The 15,522-nt window shown below is 44.0% G+C and overlaps 1 protein-coding gene across 1 annotated transcript; it reads right to left on the reverse strand.

Annotated features, from left to right (window-relative positions):
* Positions 1 to 1,257: 1,257 nt before the first annotated feature.
* Positions 1,258 to 7,862, reverse strand: LOC109780692 (L-ascorbate oxidase homolog). Its single transcript, XM_020339275.4, has 8 exons — positions 7,428 to 7,862; positions 7,205 to 7,314; positions 3,185 to 3,455; positions 2,975 to 3,077; positions 2,535 to 2,880; positions 2,065 to 2,430; positions 1,883 to 1,961; positions 1,258 to 1,786 (listed from the first exon to the last, which is right to left on the reverse strand). Exons 1-8 carry the CDS (start codon positions 7,575 to 7,577, stop codon positions 1,574 to 1,576), a joined length of 1,638 nt encoding a protein of 545 aa, XP_020194864.1. The 5' UTR covers positions 7,578 to 7,862; the 3' UTR covers positions 1,258 to 1,573.
* Between the last annotated feature and the right edge of the window lie 7,660 nt (positions 7,863 to 15,522).

Consider the following 15,522-nt stretch of genomic DNA (forward strand, 5'->3'; position numbering starts at 1 on the left):
GAGCCTTTGAGACACTCTTCCTTCTCATATTTAGCTTTTTATGTGGTCCATTTGATCTAATAGCTACAATATATAGTCTATTATGTGAATTTAGGTTATTTTTTAAAATTAAGGTAAAGCCCTCGGCCTCTACATCGAGTGATGCATACAAACCTTCGTTATATCAATTTAGATGATCATACGAGGATGCTCATAAGTATTAATGTTCAAATGCTAAATCCAGTATTTTGTCCTATTTGCGTACTTCACAACACAACTCATAATTAACTCACATTGTCAATCTTTTGAACATTCGCAGTATCTTATGGATTTGCGAAGGATTTTTTTAAAATCTCATGTGGCTGACTTCTACACAGTAATTCAAATCTCAATTGATAATTATACCTTCAATTTCTTAATCGATATTCATATTGTGTTGAGATTCTTTCATCAAGATGGCGGGCGCGGCAACGCGCGCCTTGTTGTTCTAGTAATTCATTCTAGCGCCACCAATGCTGGCACTAACAGGCCATTCAGGTCGAGCAAAAACTGAAGGCCGAGATTGCTGCGCCTGCGAAACAATGTTGTTCTGCCGGGAGTTTGAATTTTTGTCGTGAACACCAAAAAATCTTGGAGATTTGACAACATCCGCAAAAGATTTGGAAAGGTTTTTCGAACGAGATACCATCTTCCATTCCTTGTCTTGCTCATTGCAATAGAGCTCAAACTCTTTACGGAAATTCGGACCCCCATTGCCCCAAAGGAAGAAATGAACACTAAAATTTTCATTGGCAATGTTACCTCCATTATAGATCGAAAAACCAACATCCTTGGAAGCAACAGAGAGTTTGAAACACCAATTTCGAAGAAAAGAGACCTTGAATCTGGCTGCATTACCTCCCAGGCAGGATTGTAGAGTGAGACCCACTGTATCCAGATTAAGTCTGATTTTTGATCTTGAAAATTGTGCTACCAGGAAGAATTCTTTTGAGTGAGTGCCTTCAAGATGATTGACTGTCGATCCCAGATTCTTCCTGATCTTGTCTTCAAATTCTAACCCAGCTTGGAGCCTAAGGTCAGAAAGGGCCATGTTTGTGGACGAGACCGATCGGAGTGATCAGAGTCAGGAAATTTGGGTGTCTGACGCCGCCGGAGTGGCGTACGTCAGGGAGAAGGTGGCTGACGCAGCCGGAGTGGCGTAGGTCAGGCGGCTGGCCGGTGGCCGACGGCGGGGCCTGGGGCTAGGAGCGGATCCTCTGTACTCATTTTGATGGGGTATTGTAGAAAATCCGACAGCCAGATAAGTTCTCACGAAATCAGCTTGACAAAGCATACACTCTTTTGTCTATATCTATTAAGGATCGGAATAACGAAGCTAAGATGCTACTACATGACTAATTATACCCACCACCAAAACAATTATAGTAGAAAGAATCAAGCTGGCACTAAAAGTTCAATTGCAAATGTACGACAATCTGCCTTCAGGTAACTCTTCTTTCTGAGCCTTTTTCTCATGGTAACTTTTTTTATGTCTGCTCCAGGCCAAGCTGTCATCCTCTCATGACAAACTTGGTTGGCCGTGTGGCTTAACTCGTCAGAAAGGCCTTGTTCTGCGGCCGGCAGCTCGGCCGCACAGGAGGGCGTTCTTGGGGATCGGGAACTCGTCGCGCCACGACGTCGACGGCGTCCAGACGCGGAGGTAGAACTGCTGCCCCAGGTACTGCCTGGCCCAGGTCTCCGATCGAACGTTCCACATGCCCACGTTGTCAAGGGGCATGTAGATTGCAGTCCATGCATTGGGGTAAACCTGGCGGAAACGCACACAAGTAATGAGTTCAGTGAGAGAATAAATGGAACACAACTCAACCTTCTTGACTGTCGAGCGTTTTCAGAAGAGCCATACCTGAACAGTGTACCGTGAAACGCCATCCCTCAAGTTGTAGATCTGCCTGCTTGCCGGCGACCATTTTCCTCCATTCATTCTGCATCAAAAATTTACAAACCCGCTCAGATTCAGATCACCCAAAGTAAATAAAGCCACAAAGACAGGAAATCGCTCCCACACCCTTGAAAACCAATGCATACCCGACAACCCAGAAGGCGTAGCCGTCGATGTGCCACGACTGCACCTCGTTCTCAGAGTTCTCAAACACAATCTCGACGTAACCTCTGTAGTCGGCCCCCATGACCGACGTCCGAAGGTAGGCACCGCCGTATGTCGGGCTGTCAGAGATGGTGCCCACCGAGAACACGCCGGGGATCTTGTAGTAGTCGGCGATCTTGAGGGGTGTGTCTGCGTTGACGTGCGACACGCTGTTCACCGCGTACCTCTGCTTGCCGTTGATGGTGGCCGCCGAGTTGGCCAGCCTGATGGTCTTGGTGGTGGGCACCTGGCCGTAGTGGTACGAGCCCTGCGGGTTGGGCCTCGGCCCGCTCGCCGTCAGGTTCCATCTGGTTGCGAGTATAGGCAGAATCAGGTCACATTGTCCTTCATGGTTACAGTCCTAGTCTGAATTTGTACTAGGAAAAGAAAGTGAACTGATGAGCGATAGTACCTGATAGAGCGGGCCTGGTTGAGCGACCAGTCGATCTGGGTGGTGGGGCCTCCCGGCAGCGGGCCGGGAGCCTTGCCGGCGGAGTTGGCGTAGTGCAGGACGGCGGTGGTGGATATGATCTTGGTGGTGAAGCGCGTGGAGACGACGATGGAGTAGTCGAAGCCAGGCTGGTCGGCCGTGAGGAGCACCGAGTAGGACTGGCCAAGGTGCACGTCCAGGGAGGAGTAGGCGGTCTGCATGGTGTGCGAGCCCTCCACCTCCACCAGCTTCATGGTGTGCCCCTGGAACCTGATGTTGAGGGACGTGGCCAGCCCGACGTTGGTGATCCGGAAGCGGTACGTCATGCCTGCACGCAACAAGTTTCAGACTTGTTCTGTCACTAGACCAGCACGTCATTGGGAAACTGAATTCTCGTTCAGATTGTTGAGACATGTATTTACCGGGCTGGACGGTGAAGGTGTAGCCGTTCCAGCCGCGCCCGTTGATGAGCAGGCCATCGGGGAAGCCAAGAGCCTTGCCACTGTCAAGCATGTACCTCAAATCCTGCGCAAGAAGAACAAACACCAACAAATTGGTTACTCTAAATTTTGGAGTAGAATACTAATCTAATGCTCTGGCGGCGTGGCAAGACGATAGAGGTAACTGCTTACGGTATGGTTGGTCTTGTACCAGTCGCCGATGAGGACGGTGTAGTCGGCGGCCGGGGGAGGGAAGGGGACTGGGATCCTGGGGCGGCTGAGGACGCGGATGCCGCCGAAGCCGCCGGCGGCCTTGTGGAAGGCGAGGGAGGGGAAGTAGAAGTAGGTGCCGATCTGGTCCTTGGCCTGCAGGATGTATGTGAAGTTGGCGCCCGGCGGGATCGGGCACGTCGTCCCGGCCACGCCGTCCTCGAACGAGTTCCGCCGCTGCTGTAACCCGCTCCTGCATTGCATTGCATTGCAACCATCGCACCAAACATCATCCTCATCAGTTGTGCACGAGACTGCATCATTCGTTTTTCTTTCTCATGTTTGCTCATAAATACACACAGATTGCTCTGGTGTTTTTGACTGATGGAGCATCTTTGCCACGCTGAAACTGGCGTCTCAACGAGTCAAAAAGTAGTACGTGTACGTGTAAGTAGTACTAACAGCACTGAAATACTCCACCAGTGTTGCGTTGAAACTTTGGCGCTCCTTACTACATGGGCACGAGTGTTGGTCGGACTACTCAACAGCGGTATCTTTACTACTACTCCCTCCGTTCCATAATATAAAAACGTTTTTTAAACTACTAACTTAAAAAGTGTACTTATATTATGAAACGGAGAGAGTACTTTACTATTTTACTGATCTAAATGCCCTTATACTTGTTTACAGCGGGAGTATCTAACTGGGGGCGCCCTCGACGCTTGCATGTTCTCTGGTCCGTGAACTTGTCCCCCGCCACGAATTAATACGTATGCTCACCATTGCACTATCTTTTACTGTATTTTTATTTTAGATGGTGACATCTTGCAGCGAAGCAAAGCTGTCTACCACTAGTACAAAACAGGGCTTTCGTCACAGGGCAATATTCACATTAGTCCCGGTTCAGTCACGAACCGGGACTAATGTGAGCATCGGTCCCGGTTCGTGCGGCTAAGGCATTAGTCCCGGTTCACCTGGGCCCTTTAGTCCCGGTTGGTGCCACGAACCGGGACTAAAGGATGCGATGCCCATTAGTACCGGTTGGTGGCACCAACGGGACTAAAGGTCTTTAGTCCCGTTGGTGCCACCAACCGGTACTAATGGGCTTTGAGGCATTAGTACCGGTTCATGGCACGAACTGGTACTAAAGGGCCCATTTTCAAACTCTACCCCCCCGGACCGCCTTTTCAGTTTTAGAAAAAACAAAAGAAAATGATGGAAATGTCAAAAAAATAAAATAAAATAAGTTTCCCATGTGATATGTGGTCTAGTTGTTGGGAAAATTAACAAATATGAATTTCGACTTTATTTGCAAAATCTCTCTGGAATTTCTTAAAACGGGCATAACTTTTGCATACGAACTCGGATGAAAAAGTTTTTTATATGAAAAATCATCTACTCGAAAAGTTACATCCGAATTTAACCGAACCCCGTTAAACATTTTCAAAATCCTCAAAAACCTAACAGAAAAAAGATACGGGGCTTTTAAGATCTGAAGAGGCAAAAAATTTCAAAAAAATTCAAATTGTGGTCAAACTGTGGTCAAACAATGGTCAAACTAATTATTCTAGAATATTAGTGTTACTAAATAATTATTTCAGTTTTTTTGAATTTTGATCAAATCTGGTCAAACTGTGGTCAAACAGTGGTCAAACAATGGTCAAACTAATTATTCCAGAAATATTAGTGTTACTAAATAATTATTGTTTTTTAAAAACAATAGTTTCAAACTCAAACAGTGAAATGTGTCACTTCATGCTCAAGCTAAATTCCTGAGGGTTAATAGAATTGACATCTTACTATTGTCAGGAAAACAACAAGTGCAGACTTGGAAACGAGGGAGAATAGAACCCGAAAGTTAAGCGTGCTCAGGCTGGAGTAGTGAGAGGACGGGTGACCGTCCGGGAAGTTAGATGATTTGGAATGATGAGGGGTGATTAGAGATTAGAGGATAAATTGAGCAGTGATGAGGGGTGGTGATTAGAGATTAGAGGTTAAAATAATTCAGAAATTTGAAAATTAAAAAAAATTCGCAAAAAAAATTTTAAAAAAAAATTATAAAATTTCCTTTAGCCCCGGTTGGTAACACCAACCGGGACTAAAGATGAAACTCCAGGCTGCGTCCACCTGAACGGCTAGTGTACTCACGGAGCGCCCATCTGTGTGCTACTAATGGCTTGCGTGACCACTATCGGAAATACTTGCGACTCTCTGTGCTAATGGGCGGGCCGGGAGCGGGACCGACCAATATTCCGCCCCGCGCTATAACGTAGCGTCGCGGCCATGCAAACTTGTCGGTGCACCTAACTCTGTTTCTAATCATATACTACTACAGTAGTACTTATAAGCCAGTGCTGCAGGCCCTACCGTCACTATCATGGTTCTTTGATTGCAATTTTTTTTCAATTTTTTGTTACCCAGCTGACCACTTGGTCACTATCATGGTTCCTGAGCAGTAGAATCTAGCGACACATCCGTAGCGTCGCTCTCATCCCCGAAATAACTGACATTTTTATTTTAGAAAGAAAGAAAGAAAGAAAGAAAGGAAACAATGTGCTGGTACTGCCATCTTCCCCTAGCTAGGGAAGGGTGTCAGCTTTGAGGAAGAAAATAAAAGATATATTTGAGGTGGGCTTAAACAGGAGGGTGGGCCCGTGAGGCGTCATAACTTTTGAGCAGAAGAGGACACGGGCGCGCCGAATCTGCAGTCGGCTCGCTACAGCTCCACCGGTACGGCGGTGGCCTCGCTCGGCTCGGCTGGCACCCACCCCGCCCCACGCGCTCGCGGAAATGCACATGGTCACCGACGGCCGACGCGCCCGTGAGGTAGAGGGAAGCGCTGATCCATTCCATCCCAGGGGCTCGTGGTAAAAGCGTGGCAGCCACCCCCGCCCGTGACCGTGATCACGCTTAGATCACGAGACGAGATGCGGTGTACCTGCCCTGCCCCTGCCCCTGCCCCTGCGCATTATTCCATCCCGACCCAGCCCAGCAACGCCCTAGCTTGGATCACGAGGTGGGTACAAAACAAAACAAAACAATGTGGTGCTTTGCTTTGCCTTGCCTAGATCAATCAGACTTGCTAAAACTCTGCTGCACTGCATCGATCGCATTCAACCCTTGTCTGATGCGCCTCCCTGTGCATGTGCCATTGCTGCTGCTCCTACAACTAGATCGCAAAGATGTGGAGTATTTTCTCCTAGGGGCCTGTGGTTTGGAGTATTTTCATTCATATCCTTCGCTTTTCCTGCTCCAAAATAGCGCGTTGGTCCTCATTATGCCGCTACCTGCTGCTCCTAGAAACCGTATTCTGGCCGCACAAAATAAACATGACATGACATGCGCCGTCGATTAAGGAACACTTGTCCTACACAGGTATACTACTGCTTCCGAGTGAAGCAGACACGGCGCTTTCATTGCCCACTAAAATGAGACGCACTCCCTCCTTTGAAGATTTGCAACTGCGCTGTCTCACCGACAGACTAAAAGAGGTACTACTACTACGTACGTACTTGAGGATTTGCCGTGAATATGACACTCTAGTTTCCAATTCCATGCGTGGCCAGGCTGCATATAGAATTAATTAAATACTCTTATCCACATCGCCTAATCATATAGCCGATATAGCTTGGTAGGACATGTGGATTAGTCGGTGTAATAGTGTTAAATTAAGCACATCTTAAAGTTGCATGCGGTAGGTACACTGAGGCAAGCTCGACCACACTCGAGCGTAGCACTACAACTGGGCAAGCATATCCAGTCCATCTTCAAAACGTACAGCATTTATTTACTTGGATATCCAAAACGGATCATGGATATCTAAAACTTGTAGCAAGAGCATTAAAACATTGCCATACTCTTGTGCTACGCAATAGAGATATTCTTCTTTTGCGGGGCATACACAGTAAGATATTCAATTGATGGCCGGAGACGAATTAACTTCCAACAAGTGGTACTTGTAACGAAATCGAAATGGATGGATTCGTGAGTTATGGGGTGTACCAGGAGAGGAGGAATGGCTCGTTGAGCTTGTTGAAGACATTGACGACGAGGTTGTCGTTGGTGACGGCCTCTATCTGCGGCCCCGGGAACTGCCCATTGATCAGTATTCCCTGCCAACAGATTTATTCATTCATTCAGCACACGGCTGGGGTGATGCTAAAACTCAATGGTGCCACAGTAGAGAGAAGAAGAACAGAGAGAGAATAATGGACTGCACTGAGACCTGCTGCTTGACTCCGAGCGGGTAGATGTCGCCGTAGCTGACGTTCCACGTGAAGAACCGGTACGGGTCCTCGCCGGCGACGAGGACGGAGAGGAGCGGGAGGCCGAGGAGGAAGGAGAGGACAGCCACGGCGCTGCCACCCCTCGCCATCTTGCTGACCGCACCGCCTACCTAGGCGCTTTCTTGCAGCAATGGAAGTATGGAACTAGGATAGGGAAGGAGATGAGAGGGACTTGTGAGTGGGATGGGTGCTCTTGTTCTTATGTTGGTGGAGTCGTCAGCATGAGGGCATTGCTCGAACCGAATGGTGAGTGATTTTCGTCTGAGGAGACGGAAAGGAGAAGCGAGGGGAGTGCGTCCCAGGAGCGGAGGTAGTGTTGTGTGGTACTAGAGTGGTGGTGGTGATGGTGTGGATTTTTGGCTGTGTCTCCTCCCGTGGGATGTCGGGGCACCCTCCTTTTCTAGATGGTTGTTGAGGGAGGAATGAAATTGGTAAACCCACATTAAAAGATAGATCATCTACTAGTACGGCAGTGTGCTAGATTTGGCGCTGTCGGGCATCATTTACATTTTTTGTATTTCTATGTTGCAACAAGATATAAATATTCTACTCCATGTTATGTAAATCATGATTTATTTGTTCACGATGTGATTGTCTAAATAAATATCAAATCATGCCCATGATTGTGTAAATAAATGTTTATAAAATATCCTCTCCTTCGTTGTGTATATAAATGTTTGATAAGTTTTTTTTTGCGAGAAAATAACAGTACAACTGGTGCACAATGTCAGTAAATTAAAATGATTGATTTGTGTACGGGGAAGGTGCAGGAAGAGGGTGTGGTGAAACTAAAAAAAAGGTGAATGAAAGTGGTGGAAGGGTGCATAACCGGACGAAGCGTTCTGCCGGAAAGAAAAGAAATGCTGCTCTTTTTTTAAATAGTACCTTCTCAGTCCCATAATATAAGATGTTCTTGTAAGCTAACATAGCTTGTAAAAACGTTTTATATTATGGGATGGTGGGAGTATAATATAATACGTTAGGTACGTGCCTTTGTGTTACCATGAGCCCATATTTTTTTAACACAATAAGAGGACTATACGGGATAAATATTGATGCAAACAAATAAACAAAATAAGATTATGTTCTAATTATATTGTGTTCTAATTATAAAGTATAGATTTTTCATCTATTTCTTAAATAGATAAATTGGTCTGTGTTCATTGTAACATCCCAAATTTTCAATTTAGAATGTTATACATAGGTTATACATGCATATCATATTTTATTGCATTTCGTTTCGCGATCCTCAAAATTCTAAGTAACTCAAGGACCCTCGAAGAGAGTTGGGGATTTCACCGTTTTCATATTTGAATTTTATCAAATGTTGAAACAAGGGTCATTTGTTTTAATTATTTTTCTCTCCGAAAATATTTCATATCAAAATATATGAGAGGGGATAATATGACTTCCCCAAAATGATGAAATATTGGAGGAAAAATATTTAAAAGCAAATAAACATTTTTATTTGGATTTTATTGCTATTTTATTTGAATTAGGAAAAATATGTGTTTTTCAAAATTGCATTAGAGTCCTAAATAAATGTCACCTTGTCCGGTAGATTTTTAGAGGATGGGGAAAATTTATTTCAGGATTTTTGAAGTCAGTTTAGTATTTCTTTTCTTTGATTTTCTGCGCGTCGGAATATTTTTTTTAAAAGAAAAAGAAAAGAAAATGTTACCGCCTTACCGGGCCGTGTCCGCCTGGGACATTGACCCGGCCGGCCCTTTAAAGGCCGAAGGCCCGAGCCGCCCCACACACCCGCCAGGCCCGCCCGAACCCTAGCGCCGCTCCGCCGCCAGCCGCCGCCGCCGGCGCCGCGCCGCCCCGCCGCTAGAGTACGCCGCCGCCGCCGTCCTGTTCCACGAGGTAGCCGCCGTTTTTTTTAAACCGATCGATTTTTATTTTCGAAACCCTAGATCTATTTTTTTAATAGATCGGTTCGGTTTTTTCGGTTTAGTTATTTTTGCGGACGTTCGTTCGTACGTTCGTTTTAACGAACGCCGTTCACCCATTAGCCGCAGACAGCGAACGTTCGCTCGTTAGCCTGTTCGTCAGTTTTTCTTTTTCCAGGGTTTTCGCGATTATTTTCGATCACGATTTCTGACCGATTTTCGTTTTAGTTTATCTTTTCGCTCGTTTATCGGAATCAGGCGATTCAAGCGCCTAGATCTTCGTCTCGAAGTTCTCTTTCTGTTTAACCAACTTGAACAAGATTTTGGTACTGTAAAATTTGACTTTAGTCCAGATTAGTAATCGGATCTTGTTTCTTTCGTAGTTTGAGTTCGTTGCTCTGTTTGATTTGATTCTTTTTGCAAATCGAATCTCTTCAGTTGAGTTTTCAGATTCGATCTTCTTATTTGAGTTTTACTCGTGCATCTTTGCTTGATTGCTTATGTATGCTATTGTTTGCTTGCGATAGAATTCCTGGAGTGCGAAGCGTGCTACTACGAGTCACTAGGTTTTGCGGATCGTCAGCAAGGCAAGTAACACATTGATCATACTCTTTTCATACCCAGTTTTTATGCATTAGTTTCAAACCTCAAACACTGCATGATTAGGATGTGATTAACTTGTGGGTATTGGGAAGTAGTTGATGAGGTAGAACCTATTGCCCTGTTTATTAACAAACCCTTGAGAGTTACTTCTACGTTATGCTTATATTGCTATGCTATACTCGTAGACGTGGTTTGGGTGAGTGAATCCATGACAGATGTGAGATGATTATTTAATTGTTCAACTTAAGGTGGCAACTTTAATACACATCTGGGTGGATTGCTTGTTTGGGCACCTGGAGAATCCAGTGTTGTCCTAGGATATCCCGGAGTACCCATGTGATAATCCTATGGTCCGCCACCCAGGCTCAAAGGGATCTGAGATATTTCATGCTAGAAACTTCCGTGTGCAGCCACAAGCTATTATGGGCTCTAGCATAGTTGAGTAAGTTGCATGACCTCTTCCAGTGGTAGGCTAGCAGATGTAGAGGGGTGTAGGTTGGTACTGTCTACCCGGGGTTAGAGTTAATGCTTCTGAAAGACTGTGTCTCGGTCATCCGTTTCTCAAACACCATGAAGTGCGAGAAATCCAACGGAGGAGATTGAGTCTTGTGGGGAAAAGTGCGCAAACCTCTGCAGAGTGTACAATCTAATCATGGTTAGCCGTGTCCCCGGTTATGGACATCTTGAGTATCTAGTACTTGTATTATCATATGTATCTCATCACTCTAACTTAATTTGTTGGGTTGATAATTACTTTTAATTGGGATTGAGTTGGAGGTACCTTCTCAATGTTGTTCAACCACCATGATAGTTAAATAAAAATATATTCCTTTGTTGTAGGAAAAAATCGGCTTTTTGCAAAAACCATATAACAATAGAGCCTCCACCAGCCATATATGCATGTAGTGATAGCATTTATCTGTTCATTGCTCTACTGTGTTATATTGCCAGCATATTCCATGTGCTGACCCGTTTTCGGGCTGCAACGTATTATGTTGCAGACTTTTCAAACGACGAGTAAAGGTGTGATAGGTCGTTGTTGTGCATCTCAGCTATGCCGTTGGAGTTGATGGACTCACTTATCTTCCAAGTCTTCCGCTGTTATCTTATTTAGATGGCCTTAAGCCATATTTATTGTAATAAGTTCTCTTTTGAGACATTCGATGTAATAAGTGTGTGATTGCTACTCTGTTATAAATCCTTCGAGTACTGTGTGTGTCAGCATTACCGATCCAGGGATGACACTGAAGCACAGAGACTTGACCGTTTGAGGTCGGGTCGCTACATTCATGATTAATCTCCTTTGTTGGATGACCAAATACTCGCTCCGTAACTTTTATAGGACATTTTTAGTGTCCATGACAGTGTAAAAAGGTCTTATATGACAATAAGAGATTGATTGATATTTATTTGTTGTGGGTCATGAATTTATTGCCATTTATTGGGTTACCAATGATGTTTCTCATGTATCAAATTTTACCATAAGAAACAATTTATTTATGGACCGTGAATTTATTGCTATACCATAGATTGACTTGGTTTATTAGGTTGCCAAAGATTGATTTGATAAAAATTAGAAGGCAATGAAAAAACGATGGAAAATGGGAGGTTGGAAGAACAAAAGGTGGGGAGAAAGCATAATGAAAAATGAAACCTTAAATTCTTTTCTCTACTACCTAAAAAACAGGTAAGGTTCCCTCACCCATCTTAAGTTGTCTTGCCCCTTCGTCTATCCCTCTCTCCATGGTATCTAGGGCTGCAAACGAGTCGAGTTCGAAAGAGTTGGCCTTGACTCAGCTCAACTCATACTAAAATTCGAGCGAGCTCAAAATGTGTGAAGCTCAAGATCGAGTTGTAGAAAGTGGCTTGTGCTCAGCATGTAACGATCTCGAGTCGATTTCGAGCTAGTTTTGAGCTAAATAAGATGATTTTTTAAATTACTTTAAGGCAAATTTTAAAGTAAGATAGGCCATAACAGAAAAAATCACTACAAAATTTGACTTATTCTTTCACAACTTAAGAGTAGTATTTAGTAACAAGAGATCATGGATAGAAGACAACAAAGGTGCGTTTGCTCATAAACTTTGGCCAAAATAACAAGATATTGAACACATGATTGGCCACATGTTATATTGAGGCTAAATTTTCTCCACGCTTAATTTTTCATGTTTGCTAGTAGGTAAAATGAAGAAAGAAATCGTGTATAACATATATGGCAATGTATGATCCTAATTATTCATAATAGACATGAATATTATTTAATATATTTATATGATACTGAGCTATTGAGCTAAAATCAACCGAGCCCATGCAGGCTCAAGATCATCTCGTTTCTCCATCAAGCTACATAAAGTGCTCATACTCAGCTCATTTCTTTTCGAGTCGATCTTGAGTCGAGCTAAAATAGGAGTCAACCTCGAGCGGCTCATGGGCCTCAAGCTTTTCTTGCGGCCCTAATGATATCCTCACCCCTCCATCAATTTTTCTCCTTCCTGGTTTTCTATTTAAAATCGGTTTTCATCTAGCCGAAAATACCGAGGATCAATCTTTGGTAACACCAATCAATTCTCGTAATCTATGGTAATCAATCTCTTCTTCGAAAACGCGTATGCGCTAAAAATTTCTTTAATATTGTTCTTAAGTTCATTAGGTATCCTATTATTATAATATGAATTACCATAGATATTAGAGGGATTACCGGGATACGGCCTGGGATTAAAATTCCCGTTATGAGCATGTCGGTGTTCTGGGAACCAGGGTACCCAGACTTGCCTGCCTACGGCCCATGGCGTGGCTCCTCCAACAGCCTCGTACGACCCATCTACAAGACCGCCAAGACAAGACCCTCGCGAGGGGCCCCAGGCCTCTCGAGGCGGACGACACCAAGACCTCCGGAGGGAGTGGCCTCCCCAGGCTGCCTCCTGAGGAGCGGAGATTCCTATGCAGGTACCCAGCCTCACGAGGCTGCCATGATGACCAGGGCAGGCGGGCGCCAACGGGCACAGAGGAGGCAGTTTCCTCTTTGGTGCTAAGGAGGCAAGGACAGGCGTGGGTTCCCGAGGAATGTCCCAAATGTTTCCATTCCGGTGCTACAAGACCAAGACCACTAGCACGGTAGGAAGGATGTCATCGCCGAGCACACTGCTGCGTCAGACTAGAGGCTTTGCAGGCGGAGACCACCTTTCATCAGGATAAGATGTACTAATTATCCCCTTTCAAATTGGCCACTCTGGGATCCCTTCCCGCCTACGTTTTGGGGGAAGAGGATCGAGGCCACTATAAATATAGGTTAGCCACCACCGTAGAGGGGGTCGACTGATTCCTCATACCTAAACTACCTCACGAGGTAGTTCATCCTCTATACCAGTTCATCCTCAGCTCCTCGTGAGGCCAATCCACCACAAAGCAGGAGTAGGGTCTTACACCGCAAGGTGGCCCGAACCTGGGTAAACTGCCGTGTTCATCTTCTTCCTTGCTCGCATGAATCGGGCTAGGCTGTGGGGCGATGAGTTGGTAGGCTTGAGAGGTTGAGTTCTTCGCGCACGCCCCAGAGTTCGAACCTTCTTGGGTCTGCGGAGCCCTGAATCCGACAGAGCATTGTTGTTGAAATTAGCTGTAGGAAAAAAATTCACATCAATAGCATAATTATGTTGCTCAATGAAAGTAGATAATGGGACATCATTTGGATCAACATGAGCATTTTTACTAGTAAGCATATTCATAAGAGCACCATTTTATCACTCAAAGTAGCAACTTCTTTGATAGAGTTTAGCTTCTTACCAGTTGGAGCTTGTTCGATGTGCCATTGAGAATAATTTGTCGTCATATTATTGAGAAGCTTCATCACCTCTCCCAAAGTTCCCATAAAGGTGCCACCTCTAGCAGAGTCTATAAGATTTCTCGACACAAAGTTTAGTCATGCATAATTTTTTTTAATTATCATCCATAAGTGGGACAATTTTTAACCATTAATTCCATTCTTTCCAAAGATTGTGCAACATGTTCTTGCTCAGGTTGCTTAATGTTCATGACTTGATTTCTAAGAGATATAACCTGGGTAGGAGGAAAGTACTTAGCAATAAAAGCATCCTTACATTTATCCCATGAATCAATACTATTGCAAGGTAAGGATGAAAACCAAATTTTAGCAAGATCTCTTAGTGAGGAAGGAAATAATTTTAACTTAGCAATATCACTATCCACATCTTTTTTCTTTTGAATATCACATAATTCAACGAAAGTATTAAGATGGGATGCAACATCTTCATTAGAGTTCTAGCAAATTGTTCTTCCATAATAAGATTTAGCAATGCAACATTTATATCATATGACTCTGCACTAGTGGTGGGAGGAGCAATTGGGGTACTAATAAAATCATTATTATTAGTATTCGAGAGGTTACACAACTTAGCATTTTCTTGAGACATAGTGGCAAAGCAAACAAGAAAAATAAAATATTTTTGTGTTTTTCATTTTTTTTAGAGAAGTGGAGGGAGTGAAAAAGAGAAGGAAAATAAAAGCAAATAAAAAGTAGAGCAAGTAAATGATAATGTAGATGTAGGAACCTGTAGGTATTTAATGATGTCTCCCCGGCAACGGCGCTCAAAATTATTCCTGCTACATGTGAGCGGTTGGGATTTTCCCTGAAGAGGAAGGGTGAAGCATTATAATAGCGCATAGTATTTCCCTTAGTGAGAACCAAGGTTATCGAACCAATAGGAGAACCACACAAAATTCCTAGTAAGCACTACCTACACACACAAGAGCAAATACTTGCACCCAACGCGGGTAAGAGGGTTGTCAATCCGCTTGTACTCGTTAATTGCAAGGATTAAATCTGATAGTAGTAGATACATAAATTGCAAAGTAAAATAATAATAGTAAAATTACAGCTAGGTATTTTTGGTTTTTATAATATGATAAAAGTAGACCCGGGGGCCATAGTTTTCACTAGAGGCTTCTCTCTCGTAAAGATAGCTACAATGGGTAGACAACTTACTGTTGGGCAATTGATAGAAAAGTGCATAGTTATGGCGTTATTTATGGCAATGATCATGTATATAGGCATTACGCCCATGACAAGTAGACTGACTCCTGCATGCATCTACTATTATTACTCCACTCAACGATCGCTATACAGCATGCATCTAGGGTATTAAGTTCATGACAAACATAGTAACGCTTTAAGCAAGATGGCATAGTGTAGATAGAATAAAACCAAGCAACATGATTAAACCCCGTCGTTTTTCCCTTAGCGTCAACAATGAAATACGTGCCTCCTACCCCCTTTGTCACAAGGTGAGGACAGCGCAAGATTCAACCCACTACAAAGCACCTCTCCCACTGAAGATAAATCAATCTAGTTGGCCAAAACCAAATGGATAGATCAGAGAGAAATACAAAGCTATAACAATCATGCATAATAAAGTTTAGCAAAGTCTCAATTACTTTCAATGAATAATCTAATCATATTCCCACAATTCATCGTATCCCAACAAACACACCGCAAAAGAAGATTACATCGAATAGATCTCCG

The sequence above is a fragment of the Aegilops tauschii genome, chromosome 2, assembly GCF_002575655.3.
Source record: "Aegilops tauschii subsp. strangulata cultivar AL8/78 chromosome 2, Aet v6.0, whole genome shotgun sequence".
Classification (NCBI taxonomy): Eukaryota; Viridiplantae; Streptophyta; class Magnoliopsida; order Poales; family Poaceae; genus Aegilops; species Aegilops tauschii.

Bases quoted from the DNA above. Each gene is read 5' to 3' on its own strand.
- LOC109780692 (XM_020339275.4), bottom strand. From the start codon at position 7,577: ATGGCGAGGGGTGGCAGCGCCGTGGCTGTCCTCTCCTTCCTCCTCGGC. The intron at 7,315-7,427 runs GTCTCAGTGCAG...ATCTGTTGGCAG, and splicing joins CGCTCGGAGTCAAGCAGCAG to GGAATACTGATCAATGGGCA. The intron at 3,456-7,204 runs GTACACCCCATA...AATGCAATGCAG, and splicing joins GAGCCATTCCTCCTCTCCTG to GAGCGGGTTACAGCAGCGGC.